Consider the following 14,774-nt stretch of genomic DNA (forward strand, 5'->3'; position numbering starts at 1 on the left):
AGTTCACATGGTACACACACTTTTAATTTGAGGCTTGAAATGGGGTGCATAGCTTATGGGCCTAAGCCCAAAGTGAACAATACATATCATGAACTTGAATCACAACCTTCGATTAATTGAAACATGCATCTTCTATTTCTATTAGTGAAAAATTAACCTAAAAAATTGATAAGAATTAGACGGATTAGGTTGGATTAATGATTCACCTATTATAAACTCAATCTATTTTGATTCGTCCAAATTTAATTCAACAAAGGTCAAAGGTTTTGATATCCTTAATATCAGACATCTTTATCCAACAAAATTAAGATAAATAAAAAGAAATTATCTGATATTAATGACGCTTGCGTACCTTATAATGACTTCATAATACAAAAGGGCAAAACTGCATTTAGTAGCATAATTTACATGTTGATCAAAGTCATCTAAACTTATGTAGCCAAGACTTTATGGACAAAATTAGGGGAAGTAAATTACAATATACCTATCTTTATCTACAACAAATGACATTGACAGTATGGCCCCTATACTACTAGCAGCTGGGAGCTATGTTTGTTGACTAATAAATCGACGGGTTATTTATAGATTGAATTTAAACATATTAAAATTGACCGACTTAATATTATGGGATTGAAATAAACTATGTCAAGATAGATTAAACAAGAGAAACTTTATAAAAATCAATATAGTGTGGAGGCTAATTATCAAATGGAACTATAGTTTCAGTAATTATCATTCATAACAAAATTTGATTGTCAGACAATTGTATTCCGTTTATTCATTTGCGAAATGAATATTGCTATGTCGATTGTGTTTGTTTGGCAACAAATATAATATGTATCAATTATATTCATTCGCACAATAAGTAGAAACATATATCAATTATATTCGTTTGCACAACAAATAGAATCATCTATTAACCGTATTTGCTCGCACAACTAATACAACTGAGGCAAAATACATAAAATAGTACAATGGTGTATACAAGCAACAAAAATTTAGAAGATGGTATTTATTCATCCACTTTAATTTCACTTGTATTCATTTGCTTTTCTAAATCAATTGTTACTAGTTTGTATCACTTGTATTTATCAATTCTAATTTTCATGTACAACTTCTCAATCTTGACTCAATTTAGTGTCCTTTATGACAAAACCCTGCTAAACTACTTACTCCATTTAACAATAGTTGTCCACTATACTAAAAATAGTTGTCAAACAATATTTGTCCAGTTTAGAAAATCAAGATATAAATTACTTTTTGTGTCTATTTTACCCTTTGCTATTAAATACTATTTATTATATAACACATTTCTCAAAACATTAAATTTAATAAAATTAAAAGATAAAATAATAATATTATTTCTATTATTTATATATCTCTTAAGGAGCGTACCAAGTTAATAATGGACAACTATGGTTGTAAATAAGAAATTTTAAAACTATGTCCTTCAATTAATTCACAACAACCAAAGAAAATCAATGAAGCAGCTAATTAGTCAGGGTAATGGAGTATTACTTTTGGCCGATAGGACATAACGTGAGTACGTTAATTAAGTGTATTTTTTTTATAGTTCAATAATGCATAAATTTTTCTTTCAACTTGTATCGAAAAGTCAGTTGCATGTTTAAACTATTATGATGATCTATTTCACATATTTGTTATTTAAAAATGAATTTGTTTACCCCTAAAGCTAACATGACAAAATAATAATAATAATAATAAAAAATAATCATTTGCATCAGATAATTATTTAAGTAAGAAAAAAATTAAAATATTTTTACACCCCACTCCCCAGTCCCCACATCTCTTCTTCTCTTCACACCCCATCCTCCTCAGTTCTTCACACACCATCAAGCTTAAAATAAACCAATAACAAGAAGCAATCAAGAAACAAATTACTTCAAAAAGGAGTAAAATTTTAGGAGGTTTCAATTGTTAAGCTTTGGCGGACGTTTTTGAGTGAATTGAGTGATCAATTAAAAATGAGAAGAAATTTATTTTTCTATTAAGAAACCACCCTGAAGAACATGGAAAAAGAACAAAGAATGTATGCCCAGATCTGAAAAATATTTACAACTACAAGTCGCAATAAATAACAATGGAAGCTCAGTTTCCATGGTCAATCAATGGAAGAATTGAAGCAACCTTCTTGTTGATACATTTTGGAATGAAAGAATTCTTCCACTCCACAAATCAACTCCAGATTGCGGGCAATTTTCTTGGTGGCTATTGCTAAAAGTTTTTTCTTTACCATTTAGCTATGAAGAAGATATAATTATTAGATAATTTTAATAATTAATTAGGAATTAATTAGTGTAAAATATAATTAATAAATAAAAGTTAAGTAATAAAGAAAAGAAAGTAAAAAAGATATAAAAAATATAATTTCTGACATGGTGCTGACATAGCGCTGATGTGAATACATCACATACGATGAAAGTGGTGTTGCACATATTAGAGTGATATTATATTCACTTTTTAAGTAATAAAAATGTGTAATAGTTGAAGAGCATATTAGAATCAATAATTTGATGATATGAATATAAAAATAATGGAGCCATGACGTAATTTATTGACTTTACGATCTTTATTATGATAAAAATAGCTTTAAATTATCGTATACGCACAAGCTGAAAAAACTAATCCTGGAGTTAAATTGCCATACATTTTTTTTTTTTTTTGGCTGAACAACCATAAATTCTCAATCATTCATGCATGTGGGTGATACACTCAATCTATCTCAAAAATTGATTTTTCTAATGTACAATAGAAACTTAATACCAGGGGGAGATTGTTCGATATGTGAACAAAATTGGTATATATATTATTAAAAATGATTGAGAAGCTATATGAAAAATATAAAATACTTTTAATAATAATGAAATTTCTTTTTATAAACATTATATAAATTTAATCTAAAGCAAATAATATCATATCAAATCATTTTTACTACGGGTTAAGATTAACTTTAAGACGATCTCAACGCACAATCAAATTTAAACTTAATTATTGTTATTCACATAATTCATACAATTACCTAGAAGTGGTAGTTTAGTATTTTCTGCTATCAGTCTAAAATCTGTTAGTGAATTAATTTGATATTTCCTTATTAAAAATAATTTCTTGGATGAAAATATTTTCCTTGTCCATCTCAAATGAAGTGCGTCTCATAAAGGGCAGCAGTCACATTCAACATAGATAATAATCAAGGAACAATATATGTGGTTTACGAATAAGTTTTGCCTCTTGCCATATATTTGATAGAAGCGGGTTCAAAATTTAAATTTTAGAATTTAATTATTTATATTTGATTTATTGGATTCAAAAATTATATTTTATATATTTATTCAAAGGATTTTGAATATATTATAAAATTCAAACCAAATTACTAAGTTTGAATAATTTCATAAGCAATAAAAAATTGAGATAATTTCAGAGACCTTCCTTTCATGTTTTGATTTATAACACTCATATCCCTTGTGGTTTACGATATTACGCATAATTTTCTTATTTTAATTTTTTTGTAATCATTCTTTAAATCTATTTAAAATAAATATAAATCAATTATGACTGAACAAATTTATCTTTTTTCCTATTAATTTCTTCATATTAAAAACATGTCTTAATTAATAAATATTTTAAAAATAAATCAACACAAATAAATTAATACTATAATATATATCATATATATACACGTGTTCTTTTTTACCGAATAAAGATACACATTTCTTCTTAATAAAATTATTTTAAAAGTTTTTATTAAATAAGTTATTTTTTAAAATATGAATTAATATGACAAAATTAATATAAAGACGGACAAATGTCAAATTGCAATTAATTATATTTATTTTAAACCTGTTCGAAAAATGGCTATGAAAAAATCAAATTAAAAAAGATAAGCTATAGGTATAATATCGTAAATAACACGTGAGAGAAATGTTTTATAGCGAAATTTCTAGGAAAATCTCTAAAATTATTAGAAAAAAATACTCTTAAAATAAAACAAATATATGACAGGTGGTATGTCGACCGAATTTAATGGTGTTTCATGTAATGATGGGGATGCTAAATTTCTTTCGTCTTCTTCCAAAATCCCTCTTTTAAAGTCCTGCAAAAGCTTCAAGCTTTCCACCACATTGCTTTTGCCAATTTTCATTTTCCTCTAACAATGTCTCTCAAATTCTTCAAACCCCTTTTTGATTCTTCCTCATGGCCCCTTCAAGAACTCAATGTTGAGCAAAAGGGGGTGGTTTTCTCCTATTTTCTTGGGTTTTTAGCTTTACTATGGTTCCTTTGGTTTTTCATCAGTAATAACTCAAACAAGAGACTGCCACCAGGCCCTAAAGCTTTGCCCTTGATAGGTAATCTTCATTCTCTTGATCCTGAACTTCACACCTATTTTGCATCTCTTTCCCAAACTTATGGCCCGATTTGTAGACTCTGGCTTGGTAAAAAAATTGGGATTATTATTACTTCTCCTGCTTTAGCTCGTGAGGTTCTTAAGGATCAAGATACCATTTTTGCTAACAGAGATGTGCCGGCTGCTGGTAGAGAAGCTACATATGGTGGAAATGACATAACTTGGACTCCTTATGGACCGAAATGGCGTATGTTGAGGAAGGTTTGTGTTCGTGATATGCTTAGTGGTTCTAATTTAGATTCTGTTTATGGACTAAGGAAAAAGGAGCTTAGACAGACAATCAATTACTTCTATAGTCAGAAGGGTTTACCAGTGAACGTTGGTGAACAGATGTTCTTGACTATTCTTAATGTGATTACAAGCATGTTATGGGGTGGCACAGTGAAGGGTGAGGAAAGAGCTAATCTTGGGGCAGAGTTTAGGCATGTTGTGAATGAAATGACTGAGCTGTTAGGTACTCCAAATGTTTCCGATTTTTACCCGGGCTTGGACTGGTTCGATTTGCAGGGTGTTATAAAGAAGATGAAAGTGTTGGCAAAGAGATTTGATAAGATATTTGAGAGCATGATTGATCAAAGACAGAAAATGGATAGAAATACTGAGATGGGAGCTGATGTTGGTCAAGAAAGCAAGGACTTTTTGCAAGTTTTGCTGAAGTTGAAAGATGAAGCAGATTCCAAAATGCCTCTGACTATGACTGAACTCAAAGCCTTACTCATGGTATGATCTGTTACTTCCATTAGATGCGATTTTGATTGTTTCCATTAGATGACTGAATTGTTGGTTGCTAACTATTTATTGGACTGCACTAAGGAAAGAGTCATTTAGCATCAAATAATATATAAAGCTTTAATTATATCAAAAAAATATGTGAAGACTAAATTGAGAGCCTTGAGCTGAACACCTATATACAGTTCTACAAATAAAAAATTGTTGTACATGATAATAACTTTACGAATACTATGAACAGGATATGGTTGTTGGTGGAACTGACACTACCGCCAACGTAGTTGAGTTTGCCATGGCTGAAATTATGAACAAACCAGATGTCTTGAGGAAATTACAACAAGAACTAGATACCGTCGTGGGAAAAGATAACATAGTGGGAGAGTCTCATATTCAACACTTACCATATTTCTATGCAGTTATGAAAGAAGCCTTGCGTTTACATCCAGCTCTTCCACTATTGGTGCCACATTGTCCTAGTGAAACATGCACTGTTGGAGGATACACTGTCCCTAAAGGATCTCGTGTTTTCATAAATGTATGGGCTATACAGCGAGATCCTTCTATCTGGAAAAATCCAACTGAGTTCCATCCAGAGAGATTTTTGGACAATAAATGGGATTATAGTGGAAATGATTTCAACTATTTCCCATTTGGTTCTGGTAGAAGAATCTGTGCGGGGATAGCCATGGCAGAGAGGATGTTCATGTATTCACTGGCTTCACTCAGTCATTCTTTCGACTGGAAATTGCCCCAAGGAGAGACATTAGACCTCACAGAGAAGTTTGGGATTGTTCTGAAGAAGAAAATGCCTCTGGTGGCTATACCTATTCCAAGATTATCCAATCCAACACTCTATGAGTAAAATAAAAGATGTTGCTCTATCCTGTCAATGGTCTTATGAACAACTCAATGTCGACTGTTTCTTGAGATATGGCTGATTTTTTTTATGACTACTTATGAATTTGAAATAATAATACATGTATTACCCTCACTGAGTATGTTGTTGTTGTGATACATGTATTACTCTATTGAAGCACTTACTTTATTTTAATGCAATGAATCAAATGGACAATAACATACATCAGTACTGCAGTTACTATTATATGCTTAACGATAGATCTTTATATTGTAATTCGTGTGTAAGTTAGCCCTAAGAGTATGGTTTGATGAGCACACATATGCTTGTAATTATTGTCATTGAGGTTTGCAATCTCCTGTTTCCTGCCTTTTGTTAGTTTTTTTATATTACTACTGAAATGTGTTTGTAGTGATTATGCTTGTGTCTTTTGTACGATGAACATATATGGAGACGTGTTCCCTGTAATTTGGATCCATTTCTAATTAATTCAATGGTTTCTATACAGTTGTTACACATCAAGAATATGAAAGCTGCAACCCAGTGTGCCTGAATCCCCAGTATTTGATTAGATTCCTTCCAGAATCTTCTCAACCCAAGTTAAAATACCTAATCAAGCTATTCTTTTGCTGACAGTTTCCTCATTCACAATGGTCATTTGTGTGTTCCAGATGGCATCATTTCTGAGGTGTACAGTAGGCCATTCACTTCTAGCAGTTGTTCCAGAAAGGCTTGGGCACACATGTTAATCTTAGCATGATTTTCCACCTGCCGATAGACGGGCAAGCAGAAGGACCATTCAAGCACTTGATGATATGTTACGAGCTTATGTAATGGATTTATGAGGTAACTGGGATGATCACCTTCTGTTGATAAAGTTCGATAATAACAACAGCTATCCGATGTGCATCTAAATAGTCGTTTGAGACCTTTGTACGGGAAACAATGTAGATCGCCCATAGGTTGGTTCGAACTGAGTAGAGTGAAGCTGATTGGCCCAATCTTGTTCATGAAGCCCGAGAAAACGTAAATAATATTCGAGAAAGGCTAAAGACAATTCAGAATTGATAGGTGAGTCTGTGGATATAGCCTTCGTTAAGGTGTTATGTGGCATAATCATAATTCCAACTAAGCTACATTCGAAGTGAAGAAAGATATGAAAGGATCATACGTCGGAGATGATAATTGCGAAGTGGCCTAAAGTTGGAAGATTGTTTCCTTTACACTCTTTCATTCCTCGGGTTTTATTTTTGCTTGTTCTTCTACAACTAGCTACTAAGACTAAGGTTTGGCATAAGCATCTAGGGCATCCAAGTTCTACCGTTTTGTTCCATTTATGGAGTTTTGGGTTATTGAGAAATAAAAATCAATTTTCAGCAACTCCCTTTGATTGTCCTACACATGCAAAATAGGCAAAAATAAAACTCAACCTTTTCCTAATTTTGATAGTTGTTTTGCGAAGTATTTTGATGTCATTCATAATGATGTTTGGGGCATTTCAACAATTATTTCTCATGCTCATTGTAAGAAAATATTTCAAAATTTATATTTTATATTATAATATATATATATAATATAAAAGAGTACCTTATTATCCAAACCTCTGTTTGATTCTTTCTCATGTCCCTGGCAAGTATCAAATATTGAGCAAAAAGGTGTATTTTTCTCCTATGTTCTTGGTATTGTAGCTTTACTATGGTTTCTTTGGCTTTTCATTAACAAGTCAAAAAAGGGACAACCCCCATTGCCACCGGGGCCTAAAGCTTTGCCTTTGCTAGGTAATCTCCATTCTCTTGAACCTGAACTTCACACCTATTTTGCATCTCTTTCCCAAACTTATGGCCCCATTTGTAGACTCTGGCTTGGTAAAAAACTTGGAATTATTATTACTTCCCCTGCCTTTGCTAGGTAATCTCTATCAAAATAACTATTTGTGTGAATATGTTGCTTTATAATCATCATACAAATTTGATCTAAAGCAAACAATATCATATCAAAATCAGTATTATTACGGGTTAAGATTAACTTTTAAGACGATCTCAATGCACAACTAAATTTAAACTTTATTATTGTTATCCACATAATTCATACATTTACCTAGAAGTGGTAGTTTAGGTTTTTCTGTTATCAGTCTAAAATCAATTAGTGAATCAATTTGATATTTCCTTATTAAAAATAATTTCTTGGATGAAAACATTTTCCTTGTCCATCTCAAATCAAGTCCCTCTCATAAAGGGCAGCAGTCACATTCCACACAAATAATAATCAAGGAACAATATATGTGGTTTAAATTAGTTTGGCCTCTTGCCATATTTGATAGAAGCAGATTGAAAATTTCAATTTTAAAATTTTATTATTAATATTTGATTTATTGGATTTTTTTTTATATATTTATTTAAAGAATTTTGAATTCATATATAAAATTCAAACCAAACTACTAAGTTTGAATAATTTCATAAGTGATAAAAATGGAAAAGAAATCACATAAATAAATTAGTTTAGCAAGGGTGTGCATCGATCGATTCAATTTAGTTTTATGTATTATCAATTTGATTTATTGATTTTTAAATACACTAAGTTAATAACCAAATCAACAAGATATTTTTATTGTCAGTTTCAGTTTATCAATTTTTGAACTTTTACAATTCGATTTTTGTTTAACCAATAAAAAATGAGATAATTTCAGAGACCTTCCTTCATGTTTTGATTTATAACACTCGTATCCTTTGTGGTTTTTTTTTTAACCATTCTTTAAACCTATTTAAAATAAATATAAATCAATTATGACTTGATAAATTTGACTTTTTTATATTAATGCGTTATATAAAAAACATGACTTAATTAACAAATATTTTGAAAATAAATCAACACAAATAAATTAATACTAAAATATATATCATATATATACACGTGTTCTTTTTTACCGAATAAAGATACACATTTCTTCTTAATAATTTATTTTTTAAGTTTTTATTAAATAACTTATTTTTTTAAATATGAATTAATATGACGAAATTAATATAAAGACGGACAAATGTCAAATTGCAATTAATTATATTTATTTTAAACCTGTTCGAAAAATGGCTATGAAAAAATCAAATTTAAAAAGATAAGCTATAGGTATAATATCGTAAATCACACGTGAGAGAAATGTTATATAACGAAACTTCTAGGAAAATCTGTAAAATTATCCGAAAAAAATACTCATAAAATAAATATATTACTCGTGCTATGTCGACCGAATTTAATGGTGTTTCATGTAATGATGGGGATGCTGAATTTTTTTCGTCTTCTTCCAAAATATCTCCTTTAAAGTCCTGCAAAGGCTTCAAGCTTTCCACCACATTGCTTTTGCCAATTTTCATTTTCCTCTAATAATGTCTCTCAAATTCTTCAAACCCCTTTTTATTCTTCCTCGTGGCTCCTTCAAGAACTCAATGTTGAGCAAAAGGGGGTGTTTTTCTCCTATTTTCTTGGGTTTTTAGCTTTACTATGGTTCCTTTGGTTTTTCATCAGTAATAACTCAAACAAGAGACTGCCACCAGGGCCTAAAGCTTTGCCCTTGATAGGTAATCTCCATTCTCTTGAACCTGAACTTCACACCTATTTTGCATCTCTTTCCCAAACTTATGGCCCCATTTGTAGACTCCGGCTTGGTAAAAAACTTGGGATTATTATTACTTCGCCTGCCTTAGCTCGCGAGGTTCTTAAGGAACAAGATACCATTTTTGCTAACAGAGATGTCCCTGCTGCTGGAAGAGAAATGTCGTATGGCGGTGCTGACATAGTTTGGAATCCTTTTGGACCGAAATGGCGTATGTTGAAGAAGGTTTGTGTTCGTGATATGCTTGGTGGTTCTGCTTTAGATCCTGTTTATGCACTAAGGAAAAAGGAGCTTAGACAGACAATCAATTACTTCTATAGTCAGGCCGGATTGCCTGTGAATGTTGGTGAACAGATGTTCTTGACTATGTTTAATGTGATTACAAGCACGTTATGGGGTGGCACAGTGAAGGGTGAGGAAAGAGCTAATCTTGGGGCAGAGTTTAGGCATGTTGTGTATGGAATTACTGAGCTGTTAGGTACTCCAAATGTTTCCGATTTTTACCGGGGCTTGGACTGGTTCGATTTGCAGGGTGTTTCAAAGAAGATGAAAGTGTTGGCAAAGAGATTTGATAAGATATTTGAGAAAATGATTGATCAAAGACAGAAAATGGATAGAAATGCTGAGATGGGAGCTGATGTTGGTCAAGAAAGCAAGGACTTTTTGCAAGTTTTGCTGAAGTTGAAAGATGAAGCAGATGCCAAAATGCCTCTGTCTATGACTGAACTCAAAGCCTTACTTATGGTATGTTTTATCGGCTGCGCATTTTGATTGTTTCCATTAGATGACTGAACTGTTGGTTGCTAACTTGTTATTGGACTGTACTAAGGAAAGAGTCATTTATCATCAAATAATATGTAAAGCTTAATTCTATCAAAATTATGTGAAGACTTAATTGAGAACCTTGAACTGAACACCTATATATTATACAGTTCTTCAAATTAAAAAATGTTGTACATGATGATAATTTTACAAATACTGTGAACAGGATATGGTTGTCGGTGGAACTGCTACAACCGCTAACACAGTTGAGTTTGCCATGGCTGAAATTATGAACAAACCAAACGTCTTGAGGAAATTACAACAAGAAGTAGATACAATTGTGGGAAAAGATAACATAGTGGAAGAGTTTCATATTCAACAGTTACCATATTTCTATGCAGTTATGAAAGAAGTCTTGCGTCTACATCCAATACTTCCACTCTTGGTTCCTCATTGTCCTAGTGAGACAAGCATTGCTGGAGGATACACTGTTCCTAAAGGATCTCGTGTTTTCTTAAACGTATGGGCTATACATAGAGATCCTTCTATATGGGAAAATCCAACTGAGTTCCATCCAGAAAGATTTTTGGACAATAAATGTGATTATAGTGGAAATGATTTCAACTATTTCCCATTTGGTTCTGGCAGAAGAATGTGTGCGGGGATAGCCATGGCAGAGAGGATGTTCATGTTTTTACTGGCTTCACTCATTCATTCTTTCAACTGGAAATTATCCAAAGGAGATAATTTAGACCTTACAGAGAAGTTTGGGATTGTTCTGAAGAAGGAAATGCCTCTGGTGGCTATACCAACTCCAAGATTATCCAATCCAACACTCTATGAGTAATATTAAAATATGCTGTAGAGAGTCGTATTCTGTATGATGATTCTGTCTTTTGTTTGATGAACTATGGAAATGTGCCCCATGAAAATTGATTCAAACTTTTCCATAGAGTTTGTACACATCAAGAATAAATACATAAAGGATGTGTTCTTTGGTCTCTTGACAATATTTGCTTGAAAAAGGGAGTTTACAAAATTAATTAAATAAAAATTTATATTATAAAGATCAAATTAGTTAAATTAAATTTCTCATGAATTCAAAATCCTAGATATCATAATTTTCACACATTTGGTTGTGTTTGTTTTGTGCATATGTCTCCTTCTCAACACAATAAACTTTTTGTTCAGTCTACTAAATGTGCTTTATGGGTTATAGTACTTTGCAGAAAGTTTTTTTTTTTTTTTTGCTACGATTCAAGTTCTAATCAATTTCATATTTTTAAAAATGTTGTTTTCTTTGAGAATCGATATTTACTCATGTGGAGTCATCTTCTGTTTTTCCTCTTCTTCTTACTTTTGAGGAGATGTCAGATTTTTCTAAGCGTTTCAAATCTGGATTTCAATTCATAAGAAAGTAAAGAGAGTGGGCAAGAAGGCCTACGACCCTTTTAGACTCGAGAACGACCACATTCCAACATTCAAGGAAAGATATTTATAATACTAATCAAACAAAATAGTGTGTTTGAAAGAACAAATTAGTCAAAGTTTTTCTATCTTATTATGGTATAATAGGTTACAAGAATTATTATTATAGAGAAATCGGAATAAAGAAGAAAAGCATAATACTTAAAACACAAGTGAAATTAGTATTACAAAGCAAAACCTTGAGCAAGGTGTGTGAAATTTCCTAAAAGAAAGTAAACAAAAAGGATCTTAAAGAGCATATTTCTGCTGGCATGAAGACAATATACACCTAATTTAATACGATTTCTTTGTCTGTCTTGTGGACAGGAAGAAGCACCAATTCTAGCTGGAAGGTATCAACATCTGAAGATTCATTTTCACTACCCAACAAAGGTCATTGACTTCTTCATTTATTTGAATCCCAAGGTACAATTATATTCAAATACATTGTTTACGCCAAATTATATTAATTTATTGCTGTATAAGGAACTAATGTATCATGTCAATTTTGAACAAATCATATATCTGCCGAATACTTTTTGTCTTGATCCAAGATTTCTTATTCCTTTATCAAAATTCCATTTTGTTTTAAGTGGTGTTAAAACATTGAGCTTCCCACCATATTGGTTCTGCCAATTTCCATTTCCCTCTTAGGCTCAAATAATGTCTCTCAAATTCTTTAAACCTCTGTTTGATTCTTTCTCATGTTCCTGGCAAGAATCAAATATTGAACAAAAAGGTGTATTTTACTCCTATGTTCTTGGTATTGTAGCTTTACTATGGTTTCTTTGGCTTTTCATTAACAAGTCAAAAAAGGGACAGCCCCCATTGCCACCAGGGCCTAAAGCTTTGCCTTTGCTAGGTAATCTCCATTCTCTTGATCCTGAACTTCATACCTATTTTGCATCTCTTTCCCAAACTTGTGGCTCCATTTGTAGACTCTGGCTTGGTAAAAAACTTGGGATCATTATTACTTCGCCTGCCTTAGCTCGCGAGGTTCTTAAGGATCAAGATACCATTTTTGCTAATAGAGATGTGCCTGCTGCTGGTAGAGAAGCTACATATGGTGGCACTGATATAGTTTGGACTCCTTATGGACCGAAATGGCGCATGTTGAGGAAAGTTTGTGTTCGCGAAATGCTTAGTGGTTCTACTTTAGATTCTGTTTATGCATTGAGGCGACGGGAGCTTAGACAAACGATCAATTACTTCTATAGTCAGGCGGGATTGCCTGTGAATATAGGTGAACAGATGTTCTTGACTGTGCTTAATGTGATTACAAGCATGTTATGGGGTGGCACAGTAAAGGGCGAGGAAAGAGCTAGTCTTGGGGCAGAGTTTAGGCATGTTGTTACTAAGATGACTGAACTGTTAGGTACTCCAAATCTTTCTGATTTTTATCCGGGCTTGGCCAGGTTTGATTTGCAGGGTGTTACAAAGAAGATGAAAGTATTGGCAAAGAGATTTGATAAGATATTTGAGAGCATGATTGATAAAAGACAGGAGATTGATAGAAATGGTGGGATGGAAACTGGTGTTGGCCAAGAAAATAAGGATTTTTTGCAAGTTTTGCTGAAACTGAAAGATGATGAAGCTGCCAAAATGCCTTTGACCATGCCTGAACTCAAAGCCTTACTCATGGTATGTTTTCTCAATTGTGCATGCTACTACAGGAAAAATCCAGTATGTTAACACTTAACTATGAACATTGAACTGAACTCCAGTATCCAGCTCTACAAGTAGTATGAATTTTGTTGTGCATGATAATAACTTTAAAAATACTGTGAACAGGATATGGTTGTCGGTGGAACTGACACAACCTCCAACACGGTTGAGTTTGCCATGGCTGAAATTATGAACAAGCCAGACGTCCTGAGAAAATTGCAACAAGAAATAGATACAGTTGTGGGTAAAGATAACATAGTGGAAGAGTCTCATATTCAACACTTACCATATTTCTATGCAGTTATGAAAGAAGTCTTGCGTCTACATCCAGCGCTTCCACTCTTGGTTCCTCATTGTCCTAGTGAGACAAGCACTGTTGGAGGATACACTGTTCCTAAAGGATCTCGTGTTTTCATAAATGTATGGGCTATACAGAGAGATCCTTCTATATGGGAAAATCCAACTGAGTTTCATCCAGAAAGATTTTCCGAAAATAAATGGGACTATAGTGGAAATGATCTCAACTACTTCCCGTTTGGTTCTGGCAGAAGAATCTGTGCGGGGATAGCCATGGCAGAGAGGATGTTCATGTATTCACTGGCTTCACTCATTCATTCTTTCGACTGGAAATTGCCCGAAGGAGAGACATTAGACCTTACAGAGAAGTTTGGAATTGTTTTGAAGAAGAAAATGCCTCTGGTGGCTATACCTACTCCAAGATTATCCAATCCGACACTGTATGAGTAAGATATGTCTGTAGAGAGACGTGTTCTGCATGAAGATTTTATCTTTTGTATGATGATATATGGAAAAGTGCTTCATGAAAATAGGATCTATTTGAAATTGATTGGATGTTTTCTGTACACATCATGAATAAATATAAAATGGCTGTTTTCCTTGCTCTCTTGACAATATTTGCTTGAAAAAAAGGGTGCTTACCAAATTAATTAAATAGAAAAAGGACAGATTAGTTAAATTATATACTTTTGTATTAGTTTAAAAAAAATCCCTAATTGAAAAAACAAATTGGAACCAATAGTTGTTTCACTGGTTTTGCTTTGAAGTTTGAAGCAGCAGCAGGATTGGGGAGGTATGTTCATATTGTGGTTTTGCAGACTTTCAAGAGTCACTTTTTGTCTTATCCAACATATTTTTATTCTTAAGCAAATTTTACTTCCTTTTTATATATATGGTGTTAAAGTATTGATTTTTTCTAATATTAAAGCAATAATTTATGATTGATCAAGGTTCAAAAAAAAAAATTAGTA

General features: G+C 32.5%; 2 protein-coding genes and 1 pseudogene across 2 annotated transcripts; all 3 read left to right on the forward strand.

Annotated features, from left to right (window-relative positions):
- Nucleotides 1-4,156: 4,156 nt before the first annotated feature.
- Nucleotides 4,157-6,060, forward strand: LOC125826145 (flavonoid 3'-monooxygenase CYP75B137-like). The gene is made up of 2 exons (XM_049505460.1): nucleotides 4,157-5,143; nucleotides 5,394-6,060. Exons 1-2 carry the CDS (start codon nucleotides 4,172-4,174, stop codon nucleotides 6,012-6,014), a joined length of 1,593 nt encoding a protein of 530 aa, XP_049361417.1. The 5' UTR covers nucleotides 4,157-4,171; the 3' UTR covers nucleotides 6,015-6,060.
- A 3,325-nt stretch (nucleotides 6,061-9,385) lies between these two features.
- Nucleotides 9,386-11,362, forward strand: LOC125826146 (flavonoid 3'-monooxygenase CYP75B137-like; annotated as a pseudogene).
- Nucleotides 11,363-12,504: 1,142 nt separating this feature from the next.
- LOC125826143 (flavonoid 3'-monooxygenase CYP75B137-like) lies at nucleotides 12,505-14,253 on the forward strand. The gene is made up of 2 exons (XM_049505459.1): nucleotides 12,505-13,482; nucleotides 13,633-14,253. Exons 1-2 carry the CDS (start codon nucleotides 12,505-12,507, stop codon nucleotides 14,251-14,253), a joined length of 1,599 nt encoding a protein of 532 aa, XP_049361416.1.
- The last annotated feature ends 521 nt before the right edge of the window (nucleotides 14,254-14,774 follow it).

The sequence above is a fragment of the Solanum verrucosum genome, unplaced genomic scaffold (genome assembly GCF_900185275.1).
Source record: "Solanum verrucosum unplaced genomic scaffold, falcon-dt-bn FXZP01000060.1, whole genome shotgun sequence".
Classification (NCBI taxonomy): Eukaryota; Viridiplantae; Streptophyta; class Magnoliopsida; order Solanales; family Solanaceae; genus Solanum; species Solanum verrucosum.